The sequence below is a fragment of the Mytilus edulis genome, chromosome 5, assembly GCF_963676685.1.
Source record: "Mytilus edulis chromosome 5, xbMytEdul2.2, whole genome shotgun sequence".
Taxonomy (NCBI): domain Eukaryota; kingdom Metazoa; phylum Mollusca; class Bivalvia; order Mytilida; family Mytilidae; genus Mytilus; species Mytilus edulis.
Window position 1 is genome coordinate 21478803 of NC_092348.1, and position 26321 is coordinate 21505123.

The following is a 26321-nucleotide window of genomic DNA, read 5'->3' on the forward strand; positions in this document are numbered from 1 at the left end:
GGACTGACGGACAGAGGTAAAAACAGTAAACCCCCATTTGTTTTAAAGGGAGGGTACTACTATTGCATTATTTCAGCAAACTAGTATTTGGTAAAAACAAAAATTTACCGTTGATCCATTACGTACATTTGATAAAACAGAAAACGTGTCTTTTAAAAAATCTCTATTTGGAAACGTATTACTGTACCAAATTTTACGACGGGAGTTCCTTCCGTTGGAATAGGTGGCCCAATGAATTAACTAAACTTTCTTTTGGAGACTTATCCCAGATTTTCCCCAAAAACCGATGCATACAACATGATTAAACAAAATATGTATAATTCTATATGCGTTAAAAAAAAAATCTCTCATTACAGGTTATTAAAATAAAGCTCGAGGTATGTGAACATTTTATATAATGATAGCTGTAATAGAAACTAGATAACTGAATTTGACAGTGTATGGAAAGTTTTCAATAACCTGTTATTTAATACACGCTATCTTATTTATTTAACTTATGACTATAAACCAATAATACATTTTTAAAAATACATTATTGTTTTGTTATAAACCTGACCTGTGTTGCTCGTTTTACGAAAGAAAAATGTTTTGTTAGTGCATCATAATAATGTTAAACATCATGAATATGTTACATAAAATAGTTTAAGTTATAGATAATGCATATTTTAAGGTTTTTCTTGTCGTAGAACACACCGAGGGGTGTCAGGATTGATCAAATGGAAGACCGACCGGAGGGAGGTCTTTCTTTGAACAATCCTGACACCCCGAGGTGTGTTCTACAACAAGAAAAACCTTAAAATATGCATTATCTGACTTATATACCGTCAAAAAAATATTAATTTTATAAAGATTTGTAAAATTTAGTGTCCTATTTTACCGACAACACTAAAGTGGGATATTCCTTTCTAATGCGTTCAGGTTTTAATACGCCCTGCGGCTCATGTAGAATGTGAAATAAAACTCACTAAATAATTTAGATATAAACCTTTTAAAAATTATTATCCATACACGATAAAAATATTACTGTAACTGCATGAAGTAAGACACAAATGTATTGTCATCATCCGATAACGGTGTATGACAAATACAAGACACATTGTAAGTAATTTATAGTACCACTTAGCTTATGGAAAAGGGGGAGGGGGTATGTTTTTTTTTCTATTTGTTATGTTATTTCTATCACGGAAAAGTGGTTATTTTTTTTAACAATTTTACTTGAATCGAATGAAAAATTCAGAAAGATTGTCTTTTGAATAGCAATACATTTTATTAAAAGATAATCAGGATATAATTATATACCCTCCGCACCCGACCCTTTCGTGAGTTACGTTAATGTTATTCAATAGAATATAAGATTATCTTATTAGTTGATCATTTGATAGAGTAAAAGGTATACATAAATTTTAAAAAGTTAAGAACTGACACGAAGACGAATATAAACACATGTAGGTCACAGTATGATTTCCTATTCATTGTATATCGTTCAGTGAACATGCATGAAATATTTGCCTCTGGACGTTAAGCAAGCAACCAAAAATCAATCAACCTATTCAGTTTGACTCAATAAGATTTTCAAAATCTTACACACGAATATGTTAAATCTGGATTTATTTTATGAAAGTCTACATTAAAATTCATCTGAAATATATGATAATGTTTCTTTATTGAAGCGATAAATTAACAAAACTTCATGTTATTTGTTTCTAAAATTAAAATGCGGGACTACAATGACGGTTTCTTTTACACCCATCATCGATTGAACTTTAAAAAATAAATTTCCAAATCGAAAACAAAAAACTATTAGACGAATAAAGTTTTGAAGTAAATCATAGATTGCATGTTTATCAAGGAAAATAATGACCTCACACAGATCATTATTTTATGCCTTGGAGCATATGAAACATGGCATCGTCCGGGTTGATTCTGAAAAAGAATGACCTGTCGTTCTGAAAGAAAATAACTCCATATAGGTATATAAAACTGTACAGACAGGGATGTAACTGGATAATTCCTTCTAACTTCGTTTTAATTTCTTCATTTTCCTTCAGGGTCGAAACGTCCATCATCAGTTATATTGACCCAATGGTTGTGAAAACTCATTTAAAAACGGCAATTAAAACAGTTGAGAGGCTTAAATAAATGAAAAGTTGAAAAGCACTAAATACCGAAGGTTTCGGAATGTTATGTTATTCAACATGAAATCATTTCATGTTGAACCAAATCAACATAGCATTGTTCGACTAATTATGTGGTCATCAAACATTAAATAACAAAAACACCGAACACCAAGGACAATTCAAAACGGAAAGTCCCTAATCAAATAAAAAATCAATAGCTGAGACACATCAACCGAATGCATGGATAACAACTGTCATATTTTGGACTTGGAAAATGGTGGCTTAAACCTGGTTTTATAGCTAGCTAGACTTCTCACTGTCATGTCAGTCGCATACAATTTCATTATATTAACAACAATTTGTGACCAAAACAAACAGACATAATAGATATAAATGTCAAAATTAAGGGTACAGTATTCAACATTGTGATATGATCTCTATAAAAAAAATGACTTCTGAAAATGCGATAAATTCATCCGCCGCTCATATATACTATAAAGTCACCCATAAATTGTCCATCAGGGCTTTGCAATATTTTGCTAAGATATCCTGCGCCCTAAACAATATAGCCAATCGCAGCGTTCATTTCCTTGTTTCTTTCATCTAGCGACAATATGCATTTGAAGAATGAAAATTCTACAGATATAGTAATGTCTGTCATAAAATTGAGAATGGAAATGGGGAATGTGTCAAAAAGACAACAACCCGACCATAGAACAGAAAACAGCATGTATGTTAAATAGCATTTACAATGTATTAGTGATGGTTTGTTGAAAACTTATTACGATACAGAAGATAATTTCAATTTTCCCTTTGTGAACTTTTCATTTCTTTGAAACTATATATACATCCGGAGTTCACTCAATCATTTGAAAAAATATTCTAGGCATGCGATTCCTACCACAACGACTCCGACGACGAACACAGCCACGCCGACGATGATATCATAGCATTATACGAACCCCAATTTTTTTTGCGGTCGTATAACACTAATCAACTAAATTAGTTAAATCAAATAAAAATGTTGAGAATCTTCAACCCCCTTAATAAAAAGGTTAAAAGATATATTTAGATAAATTGTATACTAGAAAGATCATTCGGTGTAATTTGAATAATTCATATTCTGTTTCCCAATATCTTCAGAAATAAAATGTTAATTGCTCCCTTCTTTTATTGTACTTTGGCATTTGGTTTTATTGACTGAATTATAAAATGAACTCTTATAGCAGTAGCAAATGAGTACATTTCATATAGACATCGTTGTTTTATTGCTTTTCTATAGTTGTTTTCTCTATTTATTATGTTGTTCGATGGTATTTTTGTGTCATTTAGTATAAACTAAGATTGTTTATTGACTACCTTTGTACATTTGTAATTACATGAGGCTATCTAAAGCAGTAGTATTTAGTGAACTAGCTGACATGTACTTTCTAAACATTATAACAAATAATCAAATGCAGGATTCCTGAGTACATTTTGTATCCCAAAACATGAGAATATTTAATTCGAGTTAGGGCTTATTTCTTCCTTGACCTGTTATTCTTCATTTTGTTCGGAATATGTGATTCATTATGGCTTCCGTAGAACCCTCAAAACAGAATGTAACTCCAATGCTATAACACTTACCATACCTATCTCCTGACTGTTCTGGCAGACTAAGTGATACAGTATACACATGTATCATTGAGATCACGACAGGATCACATTAAGGCAAAGGAACAGCAAATGGGGTATGTCACAGATTTGCTAAAATTTTGCATTCAACCTTGGCTCGTTGAACCACAGCTGAAAGTCAAATATAATGCATTTATCTCTTTTATTATCTGAAATATTACTGATTAACTTTATCAATATTGGTGAATTGTTATATAGAAAGCACATATATCGGCAAAATAAATTATAAGATTGTCGTAAAATCGTCAAATCTCGAATTCTACTTTAAAGATTTTTCTTTAAAAAACTACTTGTTGTTGATACAGAAATTTCTGTTTCAATGATATATAATAATCATATGGTCTCAGACTTCGTTTTTGGTCTAATGTTCTAATACGGAAATGTATATATCAACAACATAATATAGTTTTTTAATAAAAATCTTTGGAGCAGAATTAGAGATTTGAGGATTTTAAGACAAATTTTAGAAGTTTTTTTGTCGATTTTATTTGCTTTTTATACAAATGTTTACCCATTTTCTAATAATTCAATCAGTAATATTTTAAATAATAAATGAGATAAATACATTGTTTTTTCGATTTTCAGTTATAGTTCATCCATTCAGAGTTGTATGCAAAATGTTATTGAAATCTGTGACATAGCCTATTTACTGTTACTTGACCTTGAATGCGTTATTCGTCGTGTTGTTCATTCAAGTACATACCGGTATTAATTTATAAACCTCATTCGCTGATTATATTATATACAATTGAGGAAAAAAGAAAAGAATAGACTGTCTTCTCATTAATTCAGGCGACAGTAGTTTACCGATTTTCAAATGTCGTTAATCAAGTCGGAGACAAACTAAGGCAACAAAAATAAACATTAGGAATCGCAAGAGTTCGGGTGTGCGCACAGACTTAGTGTATACTGTTAAACATGCATCACCCACCAGGGAAATTCACCCTCAGTCTAAATGTCAAATTCTAGAATAGGTCAAATAAAGGATCAGGCCAATATACTGATATGTTCAGATCTAAGACCACGAAAACATGTCGATAGTTAATTGATACTCTTACACATTTAAATGGTAGTTTCAAAATTTTGACCACAAAACTACTGTATTGTTACTCTTCCTCGTTATTCTGTTGGGACATCTTTTGTGTATGGAGCACACCTCTGTGATCGAAATCTGTATAGTGCGAATATGCAAAAATGTATTTAAAAATGTATAACCCGATAGGGGTAAACGCCATGCGATTGGGCAGAGTGTTTGCTACTGCCAAAAACGGAAATTTGACAACTGAAAAGGTAAAATCATCACGATTTGTTTTCTCCTAATCGATTGATGACTTTTGAACAGATGTCTCCTACTATTTTCCTTATTTGATATAGATTCTTGATTAAAATTGACTATCTGTGTCAGTATCTATGAAAAGAGTAAGATGTGAAACAAACCTCCGATTTTCTGTAGTATCCTTAATTTCAGTTTCATCATTATATAAACCATTTATGAAGGAAGCACATTGTACTCTATGAATATAACAGACGTGACTCATACATAGTGCTGTCGTCACACTGAGATAATTAAAACCGTGGTTTGGCATACACAATTTAAATAGTATCCTGACATAGAAGCAAATTAAAATGGATTATGATTAGCTGCAATTAACATGTTGAAACCTTTGAATTCTAGTTTTACTTAATAATTGCATTAATTTTATTGAATTATTCATAGCAACTATGGATTGTGTAAGTCTTGCAAATGAAAGAATGACAATCTTCTTCTATTTAGCATCAAGTCGTCATATAATTTTGACCTGTGTTTTATTGATGGAACTGTTAAGGCTAGTGAAAGTCAAGCAATATATGAATACTATGTATATCTATTTACATACTCATTAACTCTGCATATTCAAAATGAGTTGTTTTTTCACAATATCAATTTACTCAAATGAACTTTATCATTATTTGTATAATCATTATTGTTGGGTTTTTTGTTCCCATTTTTGTTACTAGAGTATTTTTCAAAATAAAAAAGATAAAACCTATTTTGTCAACTTTTAAAAAATAAGACTTCGTATATTTGAACATCTGACATGTTTATAACAGTTAGGCAAGTATATATCAATTCATTTAGTCTTTCGCGCAGGTCTAAACTTATCGCGTGCTAGTTGATACATCCGACTGAAAAAATCTATTGGTGCTTTAAAAGAAAATCTTGAAACACCAGGCTTCTTCTTGTCTACCCGTAGTGTTGGCGGTGGAAGAGACGGATTGAGTTTATATTTGATTAAAGCTAATATTCCAACCAATAGTTCATCAATGTTATGATTTATTCCAGCAGACACTTCCATATACTTTGCATCATATACTGTGGAAACATCTTGTGCTTCTGGAAAGAAAAACATTGTTTGATAAGATGAAGCAGGCCTATTGAAATATCCTTTATACTGACTTATGCATTATTGTGATCTAATCAAACATTATAATTGACGAATTTACCTTTCAAATTGTCTGTATTAATTCAAAATTAATAGTCTATCTTCATATTTGTTTTGTGAAAGTGACTGTGATTAACATACTTTCGATCTTGCTACTTGTAAACGTTGCAACATTTTGGTAAACAGTCATTCCATTATGCATTTAACATTCCTATGTATGTAGCAACATTTCAATAGCGCCAGAATATTGAGTATATAATATACATGCCAATAGCTACAATATTACAGAGCTTTGTTAACTTTCAATATTTAAGGTTTTATCTTCAAACGAAACTATTAAATTTTTTTTTTTGCTTTTTTCTAATGTGTAACAAAGGCAACAAAAATGTTCAAATTTTCGTAGACACAAACACATCATCTGCTCCCCAGTTCGTGACATAGTCGAATGCGGCTGATCACTCAATACAATTTGAACACTGTTGTTCGTTTTCCTTTCTTTTTTTGACAATGGTAGTTGTCTGTTGTTCTTCCAGTGTTAATGTTTTTATTGTCCCTTTGCTTTCTTATGTATCTTTTTTTAAATTTTAATCAACCGAAATATCTTGACAAAGATCTGTTTGATTTGAAATGCTACGAAAAATTTGGAAGACAACAGTGTATAGTTAAAGTCAAATTGGGTTTAGTTTCGGTTTCGGATTTGAATGTTTTAATTCACATTTGCGAAAGAAAGTTCTGAGCATTGAGCGTTCCTGATGAAGGTTAATCCATAAAAGTTCTGAGCATTGCGCGTTCCTGATGAAGGTTAATCCATAAAAGTTCTGAGCATTGCGCGTTCCTGATGAAGGTTAATCCATAAAAGTTCTGAGCATTGCGCGTTCCTGATGAAGGTTAATCCATAAAAGTTCTGAGCATTGAGCGTTCCTGATGAAGGTTAATCCATAAAAGTTCTGAGCATTGAGCGTTCCTGATGAAGGTTAATCCATAAAAGTTCTGAGCATTGAGCGTTCCTGATGAAGGTTAATCCATAAAAGTTCTGAGCATTGAGCGTTCCTGATGAAGGTTAATCCATAAAAGTTCTGAGCATTGAGCGTTCCTGATGAAGGTTAATCCATAAAAGTTCTGAGCATTGAGCGTTCCTGATGAAGGTTAATCCATAAAAGTTCTGAGCATTGAGCGTTCCTGATGAAGGTAAATCCATAAAAGCACTTCGGGTGCATGACATTATAACGTGTTGTTTTCAGTTTTTCTTATATTGGTTTGCTAATCTGTTCAAACAACACATGATTAGAAACGTTTAAAACACAAATTTTGGGATTTCAAGAAACAATTATAAACCACTTTTCGGTTTCGAAATAGCTCCCAATCGGTGAGAATGAAGGAAATGAATAGAAGTTTTATCGTTGAGATTGAAGGAAATAAATAGAAGTTTTATCAAACTTATCTGAAACCGAAACCAAATTAGAGGGTACAAATATGTCCCATGTTTGTTGTTTCTGCATCTGTTCGAAAACAGTTTTATTTATAAAGATGAAAAAAATTAAACATGAAATGTCAGGTACAGCAGTGTATATAAATATATAAATTTCGTAATCAGCAACTTAATATTAATTGCTCCAAAAATTTTAGATATGGTTTAAATATATTTTTTTGTAATAATTTGCTGCTGTAAGGAAAGTACTATCTGAGTTAACTCTTAAGGTACATATGGTGGGACTAGCTAAGTCCTAGGTTTTCGGTGTACGTGTAATTACTATTGTCAGAGAAAGTCTATTTAGAAGATATCACTTTAAAAACAATCCGACATTATGTTGTCTCATTTTTCATATTACATCATTGAATGATCTCTTCGTACTTCATGCATTACACATCAAAACACACGTAAACAGAAAAGAAAATCAAAGCAGTTTCTTTTTATATAAAATATTCTGCTTTTTAACCAACAAATTGAATAAAATATGCCAACATCAATCGTTTTGAAGTAAACAAATGGAATGTCCTGAATGGTTTTATACAGACAAACCAGACCAGACAAATTTGATAAAGAATAATTTTGATAAATGGTACGAGATATAAAACGATTGTATCAAACTCCTAATATTTTTTTTAAATTACACTACACACATTGCCTTCTTCGATTAGCACCTGCTGGTTTTAATTATAATTTATTAAAAACAACATTTTGAGCAGCATATGCCTGTTCATTCGAATTTAATTTACATACAACATAAAATTATGCAAAGAAGTCTTTTAACAGTTTTTATACATGTTGAGACTTCACACACATTAACTTCTAAATTCACTAACAAGATTATATATATCTCATCGATTTAATAATAGACTCTTAAGACGATGATGTTCGCTATTTGCTATACGCCTTAACGCAAAGATTGTATTCTAGTCCAGGATGAAAACATAAATCAGATTGGTTATACCGTAAAGTGGGTCGACTCTGCTGAAAGACAGAAAATGAGCATTGCTACAATAGCATAAGAGGATGTGATATGTAATATAAAAATAAAATTGAGGGAGGGGGAGTCATTTTGCGCTGCAAGAATTTCTTAAACGTGAAAAGTGCGTGACACATGGGGCACTGGAATTAACTTCCTCGTTTAGATCGGACGTGACTATATTCATGGCCGGCAAAAGTCATCTACCCAGATCGATCCTTGGATAATTAGACCAATTACAAACAACTAACGCACGTACGCCGTTATTAAAAGAATTCGATCTATTTGCTATTATTATGCCATTATTTGCTCTGATTGGCTTCTTCTGATAATGAATTGTTTCTTCTCAGCTCTTACAAAATTAAATGGGCTTATATGTTTCGTTGAAGTATACTTCTAATCAGCTTTAATTGATAATTATCAAGGAATTTGTCTACAAAATTGAGTTGATACGTTAAAGAGAATCCCTCTTCTGAGAAAAAATAACCTTATGCTGGTTTTTTTAATGCTTGTTTACTTTTGTATCCTTGGGTTTAGACTTTTGTCACCTTGAACTTCTCCCATCCTGCGATGGAAATACCCTGATATAGTGTGGTGAACGTTTGATTGTGTTGAATACATATAGATAGAAGTACAAAAACAGAATCACGTGCGCTTGGAAATGGATCGTTAAATCCGATGTCTCGTGTGAGGAGAGTGATACGCTTTCTGTGCGTTTAAGAACCCTTTATATATAATCTTTCAGGAATCCTCAAGTGCTTGTTGTAAAGCTGGTTTTCGCTCTCGATTTTATACTTTTTTTCAAAAGAAGTCTGTGAATAAGGTGTTTCCAGGATTTCCAGACAGAAACACGTGTAATACGTAAATGGAATCAACACATTCAAAACGAGGAAATACATATTAACACTATTTAAAAGGATTAACATGTAACGTGTTAATTTAGAGTTGAAGGTGTTAATATAATGGTGTTACATTTGAAATACTTTTTGGACAGCTGAATGTTGTTTTCCTCCTGATCAACACACTTTGCAGAACCTGCCACTTGACATTTTCAAATATGAAGTATTTGTTACTGGACGTTAAGCGAACGACAATCAATAAGAATTTGAAATGAAAAATTTAGGATCTCTTATAATCATTTGGTTTTTAAAATTTTAATAATTTAAAACAGAATTTGTCCTTCAATGACATAAAAGTCATTTATTATTCTGGTTTCCCCATCTATAGCTTTAATAAGCTTCCCATTGAGACGAGAGACGTTTAACACACGCAGATTAGTAGTTTATAGATTGTTTAGATTGGTAATTACTGGTATACACATGAACCAAGGGAACTAATAACTTTGTAAGATGTAGTTTTCCTGAAGGCTCTAAGTATTACAAATAAAGACGGATAATTACTTTTTAATGAGCTTACATTTGCAGACGATCTTCCTTCATGCATATTTCCATTTTCATTTGATAGAAGAAGCGACAAAATGGAACTGCTTTGTATAATAGTTAGCTCCAATGCTTTGTGTGTATAAGACGATATCCCGACGCGTAATTTGTAAATAAAACATTTTTTGATTGTGCGGTTTTTATGAAAGCTGATGATTATGAATTTTCTTATCCTGATTGTATCGTAGAATAAGAACTGGTGTCAAGCTGCCCATTATTCATTAAGAGGCTTATATACGCAACTAACATCCAGAGGAAGTAGGTATGCTTCGATACAATGAAAGTTGTAAGGATAGTTTATAAAGAGTGTTTCTATCTTTTCTTTTCAAAAATCAGTGTGACAGCCTCTGAGGTGACAGCTTATTCTGACAATTCTAAAGAGAGCTTGCTATAGTGACAAAACAAAGCCTATAACCCTTAATTTTTTTGTTATCATATTTTTTCATAATACATTCACAATTTATTTGGTTAAGAATATATACAACATTATTAGTAGAACTGAACAGAATGTTTGGTCTTTAAGCATTAATGTTCACATGACCGCTTATCCGTCCGGAGCACCTGAGAATACCCCCAGTTGTTAGTAGGATTTGTGATATACAGTCTTCATATTTCTATGTTGTGTTTTTGTACAATTGTTTGTTTGTCTGTTTGTCTTTTTTAGCCATGACGTTGTCAGTTTATTTCTGATTTATAAGTTTGAATTAGAGTCACTAGTCTTTTGACAAATATTTCCTATGCACTTTAATATTAAGGATTATTTTTAAGAAACAAGTGACTGTGGTTTTAATGTCCCTCTGGTCTTTTTCTTAGTTTGACGTCACCAACATGACTACATGTGTACGTTCATTCAAGTCAATATTACCCCCTAAATTTCATATTGGTAGACAGAATCCATATTAGATGATGGATAGTTTATCCATTTACACACATAAACTTGGGATAAAACTGGATGGTCAAAACTATTCAGTATCCAATAGTTTGTTTGACATGCAACTGCAACACTTCTACATTATAAAAAAATAAAATCTTTTCAAAGAGAACATGACCCAGATCTTACCTTCTGTGTTGACCTTTCGTTTCCTGACTAGATCTAGTTTATTTCCCACCAAAACAATAGGCCTATCGCTCCCTAAATCCACCCTTAGCTCGGATAGTAGATCTGATGCTACATCAAATGTATCTCTGTGTGCTATAGAAAATATAACTAGGTATGCATCTGCTTGGATACTCTCTAGATTGATCTGAAAGAACAAGTCAAATATGTTATAAATTTTTAATATTTTATTTGCAGATATATACCTACTAGTGTCTTTCTGTATGGATGTTCACATCCACTATGTGTTTTTGTTAAATGTATTGCTATGTGTATCCGTCTGATGAGTTAAGCCTTTTTCAACTGATTGTTATAGTTTGTTATTATGTTTTACTGTTACACTACTGTCTTAGAAAGGGGAAGATTCTCGTCTTCAAACGAGTATACCCCTGCCTCATTCTGTATCTGCCTGTCCCAAATCAGGAGCCTGTAATTTGGAAGACGCACTTGTTGCTGTGTTTTTCGTTCATTGCTTTTCATTAATTAGGCCGTTAGTTTTCTCGTTTGAATTGAAAACAGGTAAAACTCATGGATCACGTATCCTATAATTTATACAAATCAAGAAAAGAGAAGTAGCTTATTTCTTTGATGTATAACATAATTTAACCGATACGATTGTATCTTAATATCACATAGGTTACCTGAACACACCTGTAGAAATACGTGCAGCTGATTACACGTCGTAATAGGCTTCAAAATGTAAACAGATATAAAAACCATTAAATAACACCTATAGATGGGAGAGGGGCCTGATGGGTTATTTTTGTCCTTCGTGATCGATGCATTTTCGCTATCATGATCCGTTTTCTAGGTTTTTTTTTATATTTTTATGATCCGTGATCATGGAAATTTATTTTCTGTGAATCGTGATTGACAAAAAATTAAACTCGTGAATCGTGATGAAATCCCCCATCAGTTACGAATGATGCAAATATCTGCGGACTTGGTAAACACCTGCTGGATTCAATTAATTTATTATTGTACGTAATATAAAGAGACCCTTGAGTAAATGTACAATGTTGATTGTGTGTTTACTTTATACACAGCACCTGCATAAACTGCGTAAATGTTTAATTATGATATACCCCGACTGGTGAAAACGTAAAAACTCTAATATTCTACTTTTATATAGACGAAATGCGCGTCTGGCGTACTAAATTATAATCCTGGTACCTTTGATAACTATTAACAGTGTAAAAAGAGAGAATGATTTCCATCTTATAATGGCTTATAACAGATATGTATCCACCTTAAAATATGTTCTGTTAAATATGTTCGACATTTAACAATTGTTAAATAAATATATATCCAGGTATCTCCAACTATTTTCCGCATAAAAAAATGCCTATATCAAGTCAGAATTATATGACAGTTTCGAACTTTCCTCGGATTCTGGATTTTTGTTATTTTACTTTTCCCTCACTCACATATACAATTTCATCTAAATTTCTCTTTATTAATAACACGACTAAAACTGTTACAGAATAAATTGGGAGATAAATATACAGATTGTAGCAATACATAAATGTCTTTACAAAATGTCAACTACTTAATGGCCCTAAGTCCAGAAAATATTGAATACAAAATAAATAAGTGTCTTATATACATTTTGTCAAGCTCTTAATGGTCGTAAGTCATGAAATCCTGGAATAAAAAATAAATTAGTGTCTTGTATGCAATTTGTCAAGCTCAAAATGACCATAAGTCAAGAAAGTAGGGATTAAATATAACAGTATATATCATACAAAGTCATCTAATATTAACACCAAATCTGAAGTCACTATACTGCAGTCTTGTTGTAAGCGCCTCCACAATGGCCATGTGTCATAAATATAGTTCAGATTTTGGCAATTAAACCAGAAAATGACAAGATTGTATTATGAAGGCTCACATTGCCATACAAACGCAGTGATAATGTATCAATTTGATGACAGAAAAATAGACAGATAACTGTGGACCGTCTTCTAGAATGCATCTTGATTTTTTTTCGATAATGACACTATTCCTGTTTTGTTAAAACTAATTGCTCTTACAAGAACAAGAGAAAAGATAAAATAATTATTTATTACTTCTTTGTAAATCATATTAAGTCGTCTCACATCTTTGGGGCTAATTCCCATTCAGATATCAGAACCATTATCTAACATATATAGATATATACATTTTTGAAGAAAAAAATCAGTTGATAAAGGCTGTAACTATTACAAAATTGATATTCAAACTCCCTTTGGCAAAGCTTTTTACAATGTTATGGTTATCTCCGTTTTCAGCTATGTTTTATATCTCTTGATGTCAAATACTTAGTAACCATAATGTTTGTCTCAGATAACGCATAACAATAAGTTGCTAGTTAGTATTGAAGTTTACAATTAAATATATCTTGAAGCTTTTCATATAGCTTTGGATCGAACTCTTTCAAATGAATATCACATCCTTTCTAGATAATTTAATTTACTTGCTAGTCGTACCACATCTCTGTTGATTGAATTAAATAAAAACTTTAATTATTTCCGCAATAAGACAAGTTCAACGAACATGCATCATATTCGTTTCCTCTTGTGGAATTCGGAATCTCATTTACATTTAAGTTTTTAGATTGTTGCAAGGGAAATGTAGAGGAACTCTAGAATTAATCAAAATCACAAATTTAATTCATTTGTTAGATTCGCATGCGATCGGAACTGAAAATTGAAATCCTCAAGAAGATTTTTTTTAATGAACATCAATACTGCATTGTGAAAGTCTAACTGCGTTAACTTTAGGGGATATAAAGAATAATAAAATATCAAGGTATTAAATAAACTCATCTTAGATTCCAGGATTAACATTTTATATCAAAGCCAGACGCGCGTAAGAAATGATAAGACAACATATCGTATTGTAACAAACCAAATGTAAGTAGACATTGGGTATACGACAAAAAGACGACAACTAAACCTTTAAAAAAAGAACAAATCTTGGGCGTCATGGATTGGTTAAAAAGTGATGCACAAGTTTACAAAAGATAAGGACATTAATCAAAAGTAAAATTACAAAAATACCGAACTCCGACGAAAATTAAAAGAAAAATCCGTAACCAAATGACAAAATCAAATGCTCAAACACACCAAACAAATAGATAACAACTGACATATTCCTTACTTGGTACAGGCATTTTCTAATGTAGAAAACCTTGTTTTTTATCTAGCTAAACCTCCAATTTATATAAAAGTCGCATAAAATGTTGCTATATTGACAACGATGTATGAACATAACAAACAGTCATAATATGTTTCTGTATATGTACTTGCCAAAAATGGTAAAAAAAATATTTTAGTGGGTAAGGGAAATATTTGTTGCATTTCCGATATCAAACATTATCAGTTTAACCAGAACAATACTGTTTCAATGTGCTTGCATTGTATGCATAACAGGCAGAACCAGTATGTAAACTTTTACACAAATACTTTCGGATTCCTGGAATTAGTTCGTTATTAGTCATTTCCTATTCTTAATGATGACATCAACTCTATGAAAAAGTTATGTTCTGTTCTATCCTTTGTCTGTTTTATATCCCACGTTTTATTGTTGATCCATAGATGATAAAAACAATAAATATACGAATTCCAACGAATAAGTTCAATTGTTTAATGCATGTCAGTATTTTTTATAGTTCATCTGTCGGTCAATGGAACTCTCAACCTCGGCAACTTAAACATTTAACATGGTTAAAACAAATAATTATTGGTCGTTATATCCTGAGCTAAGCGAAATTCTCTAGGGTTCTTTATTTTAACATCATGCAAGAGTTTACGCTTGAAAATAATGTAAACAACATTAAGTTTTCACGATATATTCATTTCCTTTTTTATTATTTCAAATCTTTCAACAGCAAATGAGCATGAATCCCAATTTTTCAAATTACCCTTATTCCATATGTTCGCATTCCGCCTTGCTTTAAGGTGACTTTGTTAATTGCTTTTAATCCATACATATTGTCACGCCTATGTCATGGCTTTGTTTGCTTTTACGAAAAACTTTGTTAGAAATTACCACAGTCATTTTTTTCCAGTTTTTGTAGCGACAATCCCGTTCCCTTTCTTTCGTTTAAATAAAGACAGAAGTAGTATACCGCTGTACGAAAGTCATGAATCGATTTAGAGAAAACAAATCCAGGTTACAAACTCAGACAAACACATTAACGATAAGAGGAAAACAATGAAACAACAGAAACACTGAAGTGCAACATAAAAGAAAAGACGATGCAACACATACAAAAACGAACTATAATAGTTATCAAAGGTACCAGGATTATAATTTAGTACGCCAGACGCGCGTTTCGTCTACAAAAGACTCATCAGTGACGCTCATATCAAAATATTTATAAAGCCAAATAAGTACAAAGTTGAAGAGCATTGAGGGTCCAAAATTCCAAAAAAATGTGCCAAATACGGCTAAGGTAATCTATGCCTGGGATAAGAAAATCCTTAGTTTTTCGAAAATTTCAAAGTTTTGTAAACAGGAAATTTATAAAAATGACCACATTATTGATATTCATGTCAACACCGAATTGTTGACTACCGGGCTGGTGATACCCTCCGGGACGAAACATCCACCAGCAGTGGTGTAAATAGTTATCAAAGGTACCAGGATTATAATTTAGTACGCCAGACGCGCGTTTCGTCTACAAAAGACTCATCAGTGACGCTCATATCAAAATATTTATAAAGCCAAATAAGTACAAAGTTGAAGAGCATTGAGGGTCCAAAATTCCAAAAAAATGTGCCAAATACGGCTAAGGTTATCTATGCCTGGGATAAGAAAATCCTTAGTTTTTCGAAAAATTCAAAGTTTTGTAAATAGGAAATTTATAAAAATGACCACATTATTGATATTCATGTCAACACCGAATTGTTGACTACTGGGCTGGTGATACCCTTTCAGGACGAAACATCCACCAGCAGTGGCATCGACCCAATGGTGTAAATAGTTATCAAAGGTACCATGATTATAATTTAGTACGCCAGACGCGCGTTTCGTCTACAAACCTAACTACCACTGAATAAGACATAAGTTCACATCCATTTTTGTATGGTGCATGTTGTACAAGCTTTGTTTTCAATGTTCACGAAAGAGTTGATAGACAAACGTTTCGTAAATATATGAATGAACATGTCGATTTCAATGGGTACGAATATTATTTCTGGAATACACTTCATTTAATAGGAGATCAAAATGGAATGTTCTCAGCATGCCACAGGAACTGTAATCGTCTAAGGCCAACTAAAGCGATTCAACAAGCTTTAATGTATACGTGAACTTCATCAAGCAAGGTGTGTGTCTGTTACGTTAGCTAATAAAATGAGAAAACCAAATGGATAAATTAATAAAGATGTCAAATTGTAAAGATCTATAGTCTTAAGTAATAATGCTTCAGCTTGTTGTTTTTCGGTATGTGACATGCGTTGTACTGCGTGGGTGATATCAAATGCAATTAACATCTTCTAAGATTTCCACGTTACACAATGTTTGTAAGTAAAAAGTAAAACAGAAGATGTGAAAAATTTCTTATGTTAAGGATTCGCACTTTCTGGGGCCAATATAATGGACAGGGGTTTCATTTATATGTCCTTTATAAATTAAAATTCAACTTCTATAGTACGTAACTGCAGTTTTCGGCTCTCCCTTGACACCATTTGCGTGTATAGTCTTTAGGAAACGATTATAGTCCGGCAGAAGGGGACGATAAATGGCTGAAACGTGTTAAGAGAGAGCCATATCTCTTGCACGTTTAAAATACCCTTGTAGATTTAGAAAAAAGAGCAAGCTGATGCCGCTACAAGGCAGCACTCGCACCCGCAAAGTGGAAAGGGATTAATATAAGTTGCAAAACTTGTTTCCCAATCCACTATAAATAAATATGTTTAAACTAAACTTAATTGTATTCAATATAAGGTGTAAGAATACAAAATTGAAAATTAAATATTTAAATAGTGTTTCGACATAAAGGAATTAAGATTCCGTCATGTATAGGTTCTTTTCAGACCAATGTTACAACGTATTTAAGAGAACCGTTCCTGTCATATGTGTAAATAAATTGCAAAATACATGGTTTTCTTATAGTTGATGTGTTTCACTCGGTTAAAGTTTGTAACCCGGATTTGTTTTTTCTCGATCGATTTATGACTTTTGAACAGCGGTATATTACTGTTGCCTTTATTTCCATTTAAGTTCTGAAGGATCGTAACCTGATATAACTGTAAATATCACAGCATGTAACATGAGTAACACGACGGGTGCCACAAGTGGAGCAGAATCTGCTTACTCCTCCGGAGCACATGGGATCCCACCGATTGTTCTGTGGGTATTGTGTTGCTTAGTCTTTAATTTTCTATGTTGCGTTCTGTGTACTGTTGTTTGTATGTAACTTAGTCTTTTTCTTTTTGGTCACGGCGTTGTCAGTTATTTTTGATTTATGAGTTTGAATGCCCCTCTGGTAACTCCCATCCTTCATTTATGATAAACAACAACATTTCTGCAATTTGAGATACTTTTAAAATGCATCCATCCATATATTCAAATTTGTGTGGAAGCATTTTGTCTCATAAGTTATCCTTATGCCTACGTTTTTCGTGATTTTGTTTAACAAGTTTACATACATCATCCATAAAATATGTAATCTGCTTTATATGAAGCTATATCTGATAAGAAATTTGCAAGTCTATGTTTTTGTAGTTATTTTTGCAACGAATGAAGGTCACCAATAACCAAATCAACTTTAATCAAATCTTGCAAAGCTTTTACTTTCAGAAGAATTTTGTTTTTAATTAAAAACATGTTTTAATTATTATCTGTTGGATAAAATTTTGCTAATTCTGCAGTTTTGACTATCTTCATTGATAAGTTTAGTCATATATAAATCCTTGGTATCTTTATATACATTTTTAATTTGACTTCCTGATCAGAAACACAACAAAATTTTGTAACAACCCAAAACGGTGTTTTTTGTAAATTTTAACAGAATAGAATATATGAAAGTCGTTTGAAAAATTGTACTAGTTCGAATTCGATCCATGATCATTTTAGACATGCCAACAAAATTTACATGTGCATCCTACAGTTTATGAATACCTCGCGAGTGATAGAAACTAAATAAGAAAAAAGCTATATACCAAAGAACAAAACAAAACTAAATTCATTTTCTACAGAAGGAAATACCTGTATGAAAGTCGGGAATATGAGTTGTTTTCAATAAAGAATTTGAATTTGAACATTCGTTCAGTGTGTTTGAGCTTATGATTTTGGCGTTTGATAAGGGACTTCCCGTTTTGAACCTTTCTTGGAGTGCGGTATATTTGTTGTTTTTCTTATCAATAACACTCGGTACCAAACATTTGGTATGAACGTGTACGAAATCCTTCTATTCTCTATGGAATCAAGGAATGTTTGCGATTATCTGGGCCTTACCTCATTCTCTATAAAATCAAGGAATGTTTCTAATTTTCTGGGTCTTACCTCATTCTCTATGGAATCAAGGAATGTTTCTGATTTTCGGGGTCTTACCTCATTCTCTCTGGAATCGAGGAATTCAAGAGTAGATTCTTCGCCGTTAAGCTGTACAGGAACAATGCTGTTTCCTTCACCATGATCTAAAAAATAATGAAAAACATTTAGAACCTCTTTCGTAATTCCACTTAATTTATTTTTCTCAGGGACATAACTCTAATAAAAAATTATTGATCTGCACTGAATTTCGAGCTGATCCAAAACATTGCTAATACATGTATAAACTATAAGTGTCATAAAATTCTGGCCTTAGAGGCGCAAACGGTAAATTTTCCATCAATTGATGCTTCCAGGGGTCATATTTTTCCCCATAGCTGATATAAACCTAATTTAAAAGATATTAAAATCTGGCAAGATTTGTATACGTGAAAACGCTAGAAAGACCGGACGGACGGACATCTGTTATTTCCATTCCCCCGACAATAAACTTCAACAAGATTTGATTTTTGTACATTGAAAAAGCTGTTTCTAGTTGAAAATTATCATGTGTGAATGTTATCAGAAAATATGCTAATCTAAGCATGGTAAATTTATAATGCATGTTAACTTTACGATAAAGATCGAAATGTCAATTATAATAATCAAAAAGTATGTTTATTCATCTGAATAAAAGATATGAAACAGATGTATAAATATACAAGCTGGAATTTACTTAGCAGATGTAGATTATTTCCGTTCTGACTGTTTATACATTTTGATTGTGTATAATATATCTAACAGAAAGTTAATAACCTAGTCCGTATGAAACAAGATTTGCTTTAAATTTTTATTGTAAATACTTTGTAACTATTTCAAAGTGTGCAAATTGTTATTATGCAGTGGCGGATCCAGGAAAGGGTTCCGGGGGGGGGGGGGGGAGGGGGGGGGGGGGGAGGGGGTAGGAACACCACTTTTTTGGGACGATCAATGCATTTGAATTGGGACATATAGTCGTATTCCCCCCTTATCCTGGGTTGGGACGCACTTTTTTTAATGGATGTAGCCGCCCCTGTTATGGAACAACAACGTACGTTTTAGAAAAACAAAGCTTTGACCTTTCCTTTAGGAATGTATTGATCAGTAACACCTATCAGAACATCAATTATTAAGGGTGATGAAAAAAACAAGAAAATCATTGTTTCTGTCATTATAGGTTATAGCATTATTTGTGAAGTGTTCACTGATCATTATATAGTCTTGATAGCTTTAACATTTTAATGATTATTTTCCTGAGTGGACCATCACTACCATGCTATATTACCTCAACTGTTTCTGATTATTGGGATAAAATATAAGTTATTGTGCTATATGAGTTCATGGTCAACTAAATTCAATTTCAAAGTATATAAATTATGCCTGCTATTGATTTTCTTCTGGACATATAGATCTATGTAAGGGCACTTGTCAAAGCAATCGTTTAGTTCGAAAATGAGTTGACAATGTTATATATAATATATTAGGGGAGTATCGCCCTTGGTTGTTTATCAGACTTAATATTTTGTCATTTCGAGAATTTGGTATTGATGTCTTTATGGTATGTTTTGTTGTCTTTATCAATGTTCAATCCGCATTTATTTTTTTATTTTCACCTGTTTTTTTTTGGTTTCTTCAAAAAGTCAAATCAGAAATGTATGCAACATGATAAACTTCTTGAATTTGAATACATACAAGACGCATTCTTCGCCAATAATACACATTTCCTTACAATCAAATTAGTATTTAGTCTGCGCGACATATTGCATTGAAAGACTATCTTTAGCTTAAATGAGTTTGTATGTGATATGCATTTCATATCTTTATTTTTAAGAGAATGTCAATGTTGGTGAAGAATTTACATCCCTACACTTTTAGCCAAATAATCAAAATTCGACAAAATCTATCAAAACAACGTTTTAGACACTCATATTTTAGTCATATTTTGAGCCATTTTATTTAATTGTTATAGCCTCAAATACATTAAGCATACTCGAAAACATTTGAAAATTGGTGTGAAATGAATGAAGGGTCGAAACCTCTGTCGTTCTAACATGCGACTTTCACTACATTAAATTGTATAGATTTGCATCAGGAAAATCATCGAAAAGAAATGGTAATATACAGACAGAATACCAGTAAGTGCTGTTTTGATGTTTCAGTGCAATTCTTCTCTCATGTTATACATCAACGAATGTCAAAAGTAATTAACAAACTGCATTGATAATTGGCCATTATCACTGAATCTTTTCAAGGACTATGCCAGATACATGTTTAATAAATCAAGCATTAAAAACGTCGTTTCTGATTGTGAGTAGCATGACGGCTACAAGTGTTTCGACCTGATAATAGACCACACGCCCATCTTTAATTGAAGGTCGGGGATTTGGAAATTTTGTCCAGTTATTTCATGTTATCGTTCGTCCGTCTTGCATAAGATGTTAACTGTCCAAACGCGTACTGCATGCTTGCATGTACATTTCTTTATGATTCGAAATATTGAAAGATTTCATGTTTACAGTACAAAATGCGTTGCAGTGTCATATCTACTATATAAATTTACATCGAATCGATCATTTTTAGACAGGAAAATTATAGTTCATTCAATTTGAAAATTGTAAATTAAATGGATTTTTTCCTCAGAGTTAAATGTATCTAATGTCTACGATAAAGTGCCAAAGGGAAACGTATTTCTTTGAAGTTTGAATAATACTATTTTTAACGGTCTCTAGTTTCGGTAGCCGTAATTTTTAATTTTTTAGACAGTAATTGATAATGCATGAATAATAGTCATCTTTATGATTGGCATTGGCGACTAAGACCCCATATTCCTAGCATGTCTATGAAAAAAATCATAAACTTGGGTGGAATTTACTGAACAACTGAGCGTGAGAGTGTATGTGTAGGTCAAAAGCCTGTTCATGTGTAGTTCAGTTGTTGTAGTTTGTTGTTATTTATCATATTTGGTTTTTTTTAACATTATTTTGAACATCAATGAGGCCGTTAGTTTTCTCGTTTAAATTATTGTATATTTGTCGTTTCGGGACCTGAATTTTATACCTGATTATAAGGTAAGGGTTTTACTCATTGCTGAAGGACGTACATTGACTTAACTTAAGTAGTTAATGTCTGTGTCATTTTGAGCATGAGAGTGTATGTGTCATTTTGTCTCTCGTGGAGAGTTGTCTCATTGGCAAATCGAGCCACAGCTTAATTCTTTATGAGAGATACTTATTAAGAGATACTCAGTTGGTAAATAACAATATCATTAAATGGACATCATGTACATGGTTAAAGGATAGATTCGCTTGCATGCTTCTAAAGAAGCCATGTATGACGTCTGTCTAAGTACTATCTCAACTGATATTATATAACTGTAGACTCAATGGAAGAATAATTGCTAATTAAACCATGTTTTTGTATGGTTTAATTGTAAAAACCTGTAGAATTTGCTGACGAATGAAAGCATTTCTAGTATCTAGTAATTAAAAAATGTCACGATATTCTTGATATTCTTTATTTCTCGAGCTTCTTACTTTTATATCACAACACGAATGCATTTTTATAACTTTCTGTTATACGTCTTTTATTTCTAACTGACAGGTGTATATACTCTAAGACCAGCTGTATATTGATACATAAAAGCATACTTACAAGTCTTTCTAATTAAACAATTACTCAAAACACGTAAGAAGGTTTGCAATATTATTTTAGTGTTTGACACTACTCTTCTAACAAACTGAAAATATGCCAATATTATCTCTGTATCAGTACTAAAGCTATGTTGTTTACAGACACGAGAAACAGTATTATTAGTACTTACATGTATATCTGTAAAGAAGTCATTGGTAATTAACGTTGTGTATTGTGTATTTTTAACGAAGATGTTTTATGTAAAACTATAAATTCCGTAGTTTTTGCATTTAAACATCGATTTTTGTTTTGATCGGTTACTTGACGAGTATTTGATATTATTTACTACGATGTTGTTGTTTAGTATACATGTTATTGGTTTTCTAAACTTATTGTTTTGTAGAAACAAATAACAAAGTATTTACTTGAAGACTCAATTGATTATAAAAACATATCGTTCGTGTTTAACTAGTTCAACAAATGAGAGCAAGTTCACCTAGATAGGGCCTTAATTACTTTTAAAAAATCCTTCCAAACAGAACAAAACATTGACCAACACAATAATGCTCCGTGATATTGTAAATGTATTTAAAACATTACAAAATCCATCCGATCTTATAAATCACATGGAAACCGTTTATAAAAGTGACAGACAGAAATCGGAGAAATGCGGGAAAGGTGTAAACCTTAAAAAAAGTTTCTTATTCAGGAAAAAAGGCCTGAGTTTTGGGGGAAATAAGAATAACTTCCAATTTTGGCAAAGATGTTGGAATGTTTCCAGTAACATAAATATATATGACATGATAATATGAGGCAGGTGATACATGTTTGTTTTACTTATCATTATAATTTCCGTAATCAGTTGTAGGAATTTGCGGGAAATGTTAATATGCTCTTTTCTTTGCAATCATATACAAATTTGCGGGAAATCGATTATACTATCGTTACCCTTATTTACATGCTGTTTGAGAAAAGATCCCGAAAAATAATGGAAACAATTTTTCCACCATGCTGTTGAATTTTAATCATGTCATGTATGTAGCATGGTGGTACACCGCTATATAGAACAAACTTCGACTTTAACCTTAAAGTTTTTGTTTCGGGAGCATACAAGACGTAGATTCTTTGGTATACTCGGTATTTTTGTTATTTTACTTTTTGATATAAACCTATATACAAACCTCAATCTAGTTAGTCTCCAATACCCACCCTCAGGAACGTACATCGATCAAGTTAGTCTCCGATACCTACCCTCAGGGACGTACATTGATCAATATATGCATCACTATAGTGCATGTACCCAACATTTTCGGACCATTGGAATTTACAATGCAAATACAATAACGAATTGCTGTAGACTGTGTTTTCTTATAACACCAATGAAGTTATGTCTCGAATTCAATTGCAACTACGTACAGACGCAGTTTACCCACTACACTACCGACGTAAAGAATTCCTGTTTTGTTTTCTTTAAATTTCGCATGTAATTGGTAACATTTGTAAGTTATGTATCTTTAAAGCCACAATTGAAAGACAGTATTTGTTTCCTTTTGCCCCCTTGGTTCATTATGGTCAGTCTGACATGTGATCTTGCGACCTGGCGTCTCTTTTAAACCGTGGACATGTGACCTTCAAAAAATTTGAAAAGCTAATACAGCTGCAAGCATTGTCAATGTTGTTTGGCTTAAAAGTGACTTGGTGACCTGAAGCAATTTTTAAACATGACTCTTTAACCTAGAAGTGGGAGGGGAGTACTCCTGAAATCCAAGCTTTAAATTAAACTTACCGATTGAATTGTCAAAGGCAACATATTCCGATGTCATAAACTGATGAGTTATTGCAGTTTTGCCCACTCCATGAGAACCGAGCACGACAACTTTATAGTACGAAATTGCAGTAGGAATATCCGCTGTCTTCTCTACTTGTACATCAAGAGGAACACGACGACTAGGTCTTGGACTCGGTGTATATGCATATCTTACTTGTTCTGATGACGGAACACGGTCACCCTTTTTCCTAAAAGAATCACCTCTATTCACTAATCCTTTTGTGGTTGTTTTAAATGAGCGCACTCTACGAACTGAGTGTTCCTTTTCCTTGCTTTCAAGCGATATTTGATGTAAGTTTGGAGTACTTAGCGGTAAGCTACTTCTACGTCTCAATCCTTGAACATATGATGATACTTTTAAATCTTTCCCAGAAGATCCATTATTCAATTTAGAACGTGGTCGTTTCCGTTCTTTTTCTATTTCTCCAGGATCTCTGAAGGAACCAGAACGCAACGGTAACACAGGACGCTGTTCGTTCTGTTCTCGAAAAGAACGTGATCGTGGAACATTATCTCCTGGAAATAAGAGAGATTGAGACATATGGCGTGTATCTATAAAACTATTTGATGACCCGTGACAGACTTTACAATCCACGTAATGATCTATCGTCATTTCTTTCTTCCTAACATTTAAGTTTTTAAAAAGACGTCATTTGATTATATAAAAGGCCGTCACGGTATATTTCCTTCTAATGTCTATATAACAAGCTGCTAACAAGAAATCAATTGAAAGCCTTCTGACAACTGTAAATTTTATGCAAGCTTACACAGAAAAGTGAAGTACAGTTTTATCCTCCTGTAATTGTAGAGAAAATACTAATAGCATTAGATTACGGTAATTTAGAATTATACATTCCGTCACAAATATAATACCCTATTGATTCTCTTTGTACCCACAATCCCTCAGTCTCAAAGCAGCACGTTCTCCGCTAGTATCCTAAGATATGATCATTAACAATTTGTGAATTATAGTCGCAAGCGCTCTAAACATATTAATCATCAGAAAGAGATATAAATCAGTTGTTACATACACTAGACGAAAAAAAATAGTGTAGACGCGAAAACAACATTTATCAACAAATATGTAGGATCAAATTCGTGAATGAAAGAAAATAGGAATGGTAAATTATTGAACCGTCTTTAATTTCATAATTGATACCTATACTTGATTATGGCAATGAGGTGTATTTAAACAAAATAATGAAACAATCAGTTATCATAATATTGTATTTCTAATTATGAAACATTGTTTATGACCTTTGTAGATATTTCTTCACTTCACATTGCTTCTTCTACTTTTTGTGAGGTGACCGCTCTAGTTATGCACTGCCGTATGGCCATCTGTGTCATTACTCAACTCATCCGTTTAATATAAGTGTATGTGAACTGGAAAATGGAAAACTTGAAGTATAGCTTAGACTTTATGTAGACTTTGTCAGCAATGAGACTCGGGCAAACACCGATAAGTTAACATTAAAGATGTTGAGAGAGACAATTGGTGCTAAATGTACATTTGTTTGAAATATTGCCAGAGATACAACATTGTACAAGGGGACAATGTGTATTTTATCCTCTTTTGATTCTTTGTGCTAAGGTACAGTGAAGCACTAAATAAATGACATAATGAACCAAAAAAGGTAAATGCGCGGACTAAGATTAATGTCTTTAAAAAAAAGAAGATGTGGTATGATTGCCAATGAGACAACTCTCCACAAGAGACCAAATGACACAGAAATTAACAGCTATAGATCACCGAACGGCCTTAAATAACGTTTGTCTCGGTAGGAGACACTCATCCTTTGAATTTTACTAAGTTTCTAAACATTACTTAGTGCCATATTACCTTTCTCTTACGTGCGCTTGTTATCTTATCACTGGATGAATAATGTATATGCAAGTTTATGATAAAGTTGAAACTGTTTATAGAATACCAATGTCTGGCGGGTAATATAATATGGCTATTAACTCGATCTTTATTGTATATAAGTGTATTATCTTACTCTTACTGGGATAAAATTACCGTGTTTACACAGAGATGCAGGAGCTATATTATACATGTTGATATATTTCTTCAAGCGCATAATGTAATGACTTGGATAAAAATTCATTATATTTTCTGATAGATTCGAATTTCATGACAACTTTCTTCCAGCCTTTTGCCTTTGGT

General features: G+C 32.5%; 1 protein-coding gene across 1 annotated transcript; it reads right to left on the reverse strand.

The window, feature by feature from the left end:
- Nucleotides 1–5555: 5555 nt before the first annotated feature.
- On the reverse strand, nucleotides 5556–25232 carry LOC139525416 (GTP-binding protein GEM-like). The gene is made up of 4 exons (XM_071320738.1): nucleotides 24113–25232; nucleotides 18739–18824; nucleotides 11161–11344; nucleotides 5556–6165 (listed from the first exon to the last, which is right to left on the reverse strand). Exons 1-4 carry the CDS (start codon nucleotides 24765–24767, stop codon nucleotides 5903–5905), a joined length of 1188 nt encoding a protein of 395 aa, XP_071176839.1. The 5' UTR covers nucleotides 24768–25232; the 3' UTR covers nucleotides 5556–5902.
- Nucleotides 25233–26321: the final 1089 nt, after the last annotated feature.